This window comes from Pinus tabuliformis, chromosome 2_1, assembly GCF_031772625.1.
Source record: "Pinus tabuliformis cultivar Carrire ecotype Pingquan chromosome 2_1, CPIR1, whole genome shotgun sequence".
NCBI classification, from domain to species: domain Eukaryota; kingdom Viridiplantae; phylum Streptophyta; class Pinopsida; order Pinales; family Pinaceae; genus Pinus; species Pinus tabuliformis.
The window spans coordinates 400,054,970-400,062,744 of record NC_142299.1 but is presented as its reverse complement, the minus strand read 5'-3'; the positions used below and the strand labels follow the sequence as shown (position 1 = coordinate 400,062,744).

The following is a 7,775-nucleotide window of genomic DNA, read 5'->3' as shown; positions in this document are numbered from 1 at the left end:
CCTCCTCCTCTGGATCTTCGGGTTCATTTTTCTGGATCTTTGCGGTAGCAACAGTGGCGCTGGGATCCGCATCAATGATCTGCTTCCCTTTTTCATACCCCTTATCGGGTTCTGACTCAGAGTCGGAACATGCATCTGATTCTGAAACCTTTAGCTCAGCCACCAGTGACTGCTTGGCCCGACACTCACTTGTGTTGTGAGTGGAGCTCTTATGGAACTCGCACCATTTTCCAGTGTCCTTTCTCGGCTTCGCGGCGTTGCTCTTTGCTTGCAGCTTCGGCTGGTTGTCTTGGGCTGTCCCGCCTTGGCTTTGTCCTTTGTTCTGTGGTTTAGGGGCACCTTTCCCCTGCTTTGGATTCGCAGATCCAAAGTCTCGCTTCTTTTGTTTAAACTTCTGCTCGACCTTGACGGCATACCGGTATGCTGCGCCGAGCGAGGGGATGTTTAGGAACTGTATTTCTTCCTGGATGTACTTGTGCAGGCAGCCACGGTATTTGAGTATCAAATGTTGCTCCGAATCCTTGATACCCAACTTTGTGCGAAGGGTATGGAAAAGATTGGTGAACTCCGGCACGTCTTGGTCCCTTCCCTGCCGCAGCGTGGTCCACTTTATGTATTCATCCTCATAGCTTCCGACAGGGTAGTACTGCTCCTTGATGGCATCCCGGAACGAATCCCAGGTGGGTGCGGCTGAAAATAGTGAGCCAGTACTTTCATCCTTCTGCTCGCAGTAGGTTTCCCACCAGTCCTTGACGTGGGGGGCTGCTTTGAGAAGAGCAAAAACAATCTTTTCCCGACTCGAAAATTCATGAACAGAAAAATAACCCTCTAGCAGATTTAACCATTTATCTACGGCATCGGCGTCTATCTGACCCTCGAATATGGGGATTTCAAAATTAACTTGTACCTTAAAGGGTGTGGCGTTTCCAGAGGAGCTGCTGGAAGCCGATGCGCCGCTTCTGGGTAGCCGCTGAAGGATCTGCGCAAAGTTGTCCATCATCGCGTTCCGTTGTCGCTCGAGCGCTTCTTCGAGCAAGATTTTGATGGGATCTCCTGCCCCCTCGTCTTTCTTCTCGTCCGCCATGGGAGGCCGTCGGGATTTGCGAGGCTGGTCTTGCAAAGGTTCAACCAGTTCAAGCCCTAACTCCTTATATCCCGACCTTGTTGGGGACATGCAAAGAAAAACAGAGAAAAAGCAGACCGCTCTGATACCACTGATCCGGATTTAAACAGGAACGCAACAAATTACAGAGATAACCATATACACAAAGATGCAGCGGAAATAATACTTCATTTCATTAATGGAAAATACTGAAATATGCTTACAGACAGAAATGGAAATAAACTAGCTAGGGCGATGGTAGCTTATCTCTGAGAAGAGATGTGATGGCTACATGCCTCTGAACTGTGTTACAATGAGGCTCGAAGGCCTATTTATTGTTGAGAAACAATGGAAAAACCCTTAACATTCCAAAACCTAACCCTAGGAGATGAAACGCCAAACTGTGGGCCCCATTTGGGGGTAAGTTGGTACATCAACTTCCCGGGGTCGTAACTTTGGCATATGATCTCCGTTTGACGCGTACAATAGCTCATTAGAAAGATCTATCCGAGCACTATCATTGTTGGAACGGGCAACACGAGTCCATTCCAAAAAACGTCGTTTAGGGCCTCAAAACGGCTCCGGAAGTTCAGGACCCGAAAAACTGCTAAAAATAGTAAGTTGTGCTACAATTAAGGAAACTGAAAATGCTGAGAAAGACAATGGTGGGGGTCCAGGTGGACTTGGCAGGTGGCCACCAATGTCCACCTGGATCATAGTGTTTTACTCTTTCTTGAAGGAACCACTGCAATGAGTGGTCCTATTATCTAGCCTCTTGTCCTCCTTATCATGAGTCGTTTCACCATTACCTATACCACTTATTCCTCCAAGAGGTGTTTCCTTTAAGCTCTTTTCAGACTCCTTAATTTATAAAATATCGCCGAGTGAACTTGTCTCCTTCGCGCTGTTTAAAGTACCAGAAGGGTCTTCTAGCCAATATAATTTTAACTCTTTTCTGGACTGAGATAAACTAGTTACACAAAATGAATACCCTAGTCTATTATTGCTAGGAGGTTCTCCCTTATATACTTATATCTCTTTTGTGGGTTTGGGGAACAACTCTACAAAAGAGGAACTTATAAAAAGAGAACGGAGGGAACATTTGTTTCCATTAGTCATGAAATGGAAGCATCGTTTGCATCACCCTTGAACACGACACATGTTTGTTTCATTGTCTCGCGGTTGGTTTTTATCTTGCCTAGGAGCCATACCATACATATGAGTTTGTCTACTGCTTCGATTGGTTACTCTTCCAATCATATGGAGCATGCCTTGATGCCTCCTGCATCGTTGCATGTTATCACATGGCACTCAATCATGTTCCCAAGTCACTCTTGTGTTCTGCCACTATGTGTTCAAGGGAAGTCTCAACCCGTGTCAGTAATATGTAGGAGCATGTTGACCTTTTTGAGTGCTCCATCCCTATGTCAGTTGTACTTCATCACTTCATGACTTCATCCATACATAACATCATCCTGGTCTATTGATGGGGGATACATCAACGCCCTCCTTCGATGAATCTTCTCCTGTCGAATTCAGTTCATTATCCAAGAGCTTGATCTAGGAACTATTAGTACCTTGGAGCTTGCAAATCTCAGCGGTAGGGTTGCTTGCGATCGACAATGGGTTTACATCATTGGATCCTGATCGGTTGAGTTCACAAGTGTTCGATTTCAGCTCATTTATTCACACTTGGTGGATTGTACTAGGTACCTTGGGGTACATTTTCCTCATTGGTGGATCCTGTCGTGTCTGTTACTAGTTTACCTCATTGGATGGTAATCAGTCAGTTTATACCATGTTCGACATCAGCTCATATGTTCATATGGTGTATATTCGTACAAGGGCAGGCTAATTGACTTGGAAAGTCAAAAAGCCAGGATCCTCAAAGAGAGGGAGGAATCTATCAGATTAAGAAGTAGAGCATTATGGATACAAGCTGGGGACGACAACACAAAGTTCTTCCATAGCTATGCTAAGAGTAGGAAGGTTTCTAATACAATCTGGAAGCTCCCCTCTCCGGATGGTGAGATTGCAGACAATTTTCATAAACTTGCACACCTGGGCACCACCCACTTCAGGAATTTGTACAAGAGTCCCTGGGAAGTCAACCTTCTGGACATCATCAATGTGGCAAATCACTTCCCAAGATTCGTGGAGGATGAAGATGTGGCGGATTTAACCGACCCTGTTACAGCTGAAGAACTGGAAGGGGTGTTGAAGTGGTTCAAGAAAGATAAAAGCCCCGGCCCAGATGGATGGACCATTGAATTCTATCTTGCCTTTTATGAAGTTCTGGGGCAGGACCTGCTGAGGGTGGTGGAGGAGAGCCGCACTACTGGATCTATTTATCATGCTATCAACTCCACGTTCATTGCCCTCATCCCCAAATCTGATTCCCCGGAATCCTTTGATGAATATCGTCCCATTTCTCTGTGCAACTGCTTATACAAGATCATCTCTAAGACCATTGCAAACCGGCTCAGACCTATCCTCTCCAGGTCCATTGCTCCGCAGCAATTTGCTTTTCTAGACTCCAGACAGATTCATGAGGCCATAGGGCTTGCACAAGAGGCCCTTCACTCCATCTGGTCCAAAAATCTAAAAGCCATCCTCCTCAAAATCGATCTCTCCAAAGCTTTCGATCGTGTCAGCTGGCTTTATCTTAAAATGATTCTCATTCATTTGGGGTTCCCACACTCCTTTATCACTTGGATAATGGCATGCATCACCTCCCCCTCATTCAGTGTCCTCATCAATGGCTCGGCATCTACATTTTTTCACTCGGAAAGAGGTCTGCGACAGGGATGCCCTCTATCACCTCTTCTATTTCTCTTGGTCATGGAAGGTCTCAGTCGCCTCATGGAAGCTGCAAAGAGGGATGGTGATATTGGTGGGCTTGGCATATCTGATTTGTGCTACCTTACACATCTACTATTTGTGGATGATGTACTTATTCTACTTGATGGCAATGTCAGAGACTCCCGAACTTTCTCGAAAATCCTGCAAAGATTTTCTGCAGCTACAGGTATGCTGCCAAACCAGACGAAATCCACCATCACTTGTGCTCGCACTACTGTACAGGAGACTCGGACTGCCCTACAGGCTTTTCCTTATTCGGTGCACTCACTGGATAGAGGTATTAAATACCTGGGATTCAATCTGAAGCCTACCTGCCAAAGGATAGCTGATTGGGTCTGGTTGGTTGCCAAACTGGAAAAGAGGCTTTTGGGTTGGAGCCACAGATACCTATCTAGGGCTGGCAGACTGGTGCTCATCAAATCTGTGCTAGAAGCTACCCCGGTCTTTTGGATGGCACTAGCCTGGATACCAAGGAACATCCTGGGGAGGTTGCAGCAGCTTTGCAACCGTTACCTATGGAATGGGAGTCAGGAGAAAAGAATATTTGCTTGGATTAGCTGGAAGAAAATCTCTCTACCTAAAAAATGGGGAGGTTGGGGCCTAAAAGACCTCCCAGATTTCGCCAAAGCATTAGCAGCCAAGATGGGATGGACCCTGCTCACTAGGCAAAATCTGTGGACACATGTTACTTATCACAAATACATTTGGCCTCGCAATATTATGGATTGGGCCCGACTTCCATCCTGGTCTTCGAAAGGAGGCTCATCTGTCTGGAAGGCCTTGATTGATTCCCTTCCCCTCATTCGGGACAACCTGGCTTGGCAAATAAATGATGGTATGACAGGCAGGATTGGCATGGACCCTTGGAGTAACTGTGGGGGCAGACATATATTAAATTAGGAGCTTATCAATTATCTTCAAGACCGGGGGATTCGGCATTTTGCACAGATTGCTGACCCGCTACGCACAGACATCTTCTCTCAAGCGTGGAAATCTGCCCCATCTTTGGATCTCCCTATACATTGGCACCGGGAATGGGATCAATATATCATGGCTTTATCTGAATCCCACATTCGCATCAAGCAAGGGCCAGATGAACTTATTTGGTGCCCAGCGGACCATGGTATATATGCCCCAAAGCACGGTTACAGTGCCCTTATTACTCACAGATCTCCGGAACAAATCCACCCATGGTGGCATACCATATGGAAGATAAAGGCCTCTCCCCGATCCAAACTTTTCTTCTGGTGTGCTCTCCATGGTATCGTCCCCACGGGAGAACAGCTGACCCGCAGAGCCATACACGGCCCTTCTTGGTGCACCTTTTGCAAAAATGCGTCTGAATACACAGATCACATCTTCCTTCTCTGCCCGACTATCCAAAACATATGGAGGAATATTTGTCAGCAATTGGGCATTTCGGGACATTGGAGCGGTTCTGATTTACAGGACGCATGGAGTAGCTGGTCTCGATCCCACCCGGAATCCAAATTAATCAATCTCCCTCCTGTGGCCACCTGGTATATATGGCTCGCTCGGAATAGGGCCATTTTCGAGGATCGACCGATTTCGGGATGCCGGATTGAAATCGTTGTTATTGCTGCATATCAGGAGTTACCAGATCCGCTTCCTACCAGACCCAGAGCCATTCAGCCCATGCCTGAGATTGACAGATCCATCCCATGGGCTTTTTTCGATGGGGCAGCGAATCAAGCCAGGTGTGGAGGAGGATTTGTCCTTCACATTAACGATCAACATAGATATCTTGCAAAATTGGGTTTCGGAAATGGATCTAACAATTTTGCTGAGCTCTCTGCATTACATAATCTTCTACATTTTGCATTATCTCATCAGCACTCACAGATCAATATATTTGGGGACTCAATGGTGGTTGTAAACTGGATCAATAATGTCACTACTTGCCATGCACACACACTCAGTAATTTATTACACAATACTCTCACTCTCAAAGCAGCATTTGATCATTTCACTTGTGTGCATATTTACAGAGAACACAATAGCGAGGCTGACAAACTATCCAAAGAGGCCTCGTCACTTCCCCGAGGCGATGGACAAATAGTGGAGCAGAACGAGTCAGATGAGCATCAGTTTTACCACCGACCATATATAGATCAGAGGCAACAGAGGGACAATAGTCCCAATAGCTGACAGAGAATAGAGACCAATATGACAAACTGCTGATATATTTATAAATAGAATCATTTTGTACAAGCGAATAGGCTGTAAAGCCAGAACAATGAAATGTAATTAGCACCTATTTTGTTATACACTGATCACACCTGAAAAGGTGAATTTTGTATGAACAAGACAGTAATGCCACGGCATCTGCTTATGTAATTTTCAAATATTAATGAAAGTTACTGATTTTTCCAGGGGAAAAAAAATGTGACAATATCTCCTATATTAAATTGTGAAACAAATCCTTCAATAAAAATAGTTAAATTCAAAATATATTTCTTTCTTAGAATTAGTTTTCAACACATATGCTTCCGACCCATAAAGAAGATAATGCATTCTTGCTTAAGCAAGTATTTGACAAATTAATGTGACAATATCTCTTATATTAAATTGTGAAACCAATCTTTCAATGAAAATAATTAAATTTAAAATATATTTCTTTCTTAGAATTAGTTTTCAACACATATGTTTCCTACTCATAAAAAAGATAATGCATTCTTTCTTAAACAAGTATTTGACAACTAAATCTAACTGACAAACTTTGCATGGAAAATGTCATGTCTATTTGGAAAATAAGATTTTTGGAGTGTTTTCTAATAGTAATTTGTAAAATAAAATTAACAATAAAATCATTTGGTTTAAATATTATTTCATAATAAAATTAACGATAAAATCATTGTTGCCTAGATGAGGGGTGAATCATTGTTGCCTAGATGAGGGGTGACGATGGCCCTGTGAGGACTTTGGTTTGTTATGAGCCAGGCCCTGTGAGGACTTTGGTTTGTTATGAGCCAGGACTTTGGTTTGTTGCCTAGATGAGGCATGAGGATGGTTGTGTGAATGAGGACCTTGATTCCCCAGGTTCAGACTCTAAGTCGTAGTCATATGTAAATATTGTATCCACCTTAATAATAATAATAATAATAATAATAATAATAAATCAATAGTGATAAAATCTTATTATAATTATTATATTTTATTATTCTCTAACAATTTTTTTATTAAATTGTAAGTTGTGTTATGCATATTTTACTATACAGTTTTCTAGTGCATATTTTACTATACAGTTGTTTATTGTGAGCGAGGACTTTCGTTTGTTGCCTAGATGAGGCATGACGATGGTCGTGTGAGTGAGGAGTGGTTTGTTGCCTAGATGAGGCATAGATGAGGCATGAGGATGGTCGTGTGAGTGAGGAGCTTGATTCACCGAGGTTGAGAGTTTAAGTTCCTCTCTATTAACAACCTAGTCATATATAAATATTGTATCCACCTTAAAAATAATAATAATAAAAAAATCAATACTCATAAAATCTTATTATAACTATTATATTTTATTATTCTCTAAGAGTTTTTTTATTAAATTGTAAGTTGTGTTATGCATATTTTACTATACAGTTTTTTAATGCATATTTTACTATACAGATTTCTAATGTAGTGCTCATAAATGTGGTTTGTGCTTATGTAAAAAGAAAATCTAAGAAATAATTAAACATTAATAATGTGTGCATGTAGTAGAGAATTGAGGCACTCATGGGCCAAAGTGGATCATTAGTCTAGTAAAAAATTGTGAGTTAAGATAAAAGTCATGGGAAAATGAAGAATTATAAAAGAA

At 42.6% G+C, this 7,775-nt stretch overlaps 1 protein-coding gene across 1 annotated transcript; it reads left to right on the top strand.

The window, feature by feature from the left end:
* Positions 1-5,014: 5,014 nt before the first annotated feature.
* Positions 5,015-6,133, top strand: LOC149200540 (uncharacterized). Its single transcript, XM_089400970.1, has one exon. The coding sequence runs from the start codon at positions 5,015-5,017 to the stop codon at positions 6,131-6,133; it is 1,119 nt and encodes a 372-aa protein (XP_089257096.1).
* The last annotated feature ends 1,642 nt before the right edge of the window (positions 6,134-7,775 follow it).

Excerpts from the sequence above, each read along its gene's own strand:
- LOC149200540 (XM_089400970.1), top strand. The coding sequence starts at position 5,015 with ATGGCTTTATCTGAATCCCACATTCGCATCAAGCAAGGGCCAGATGAA.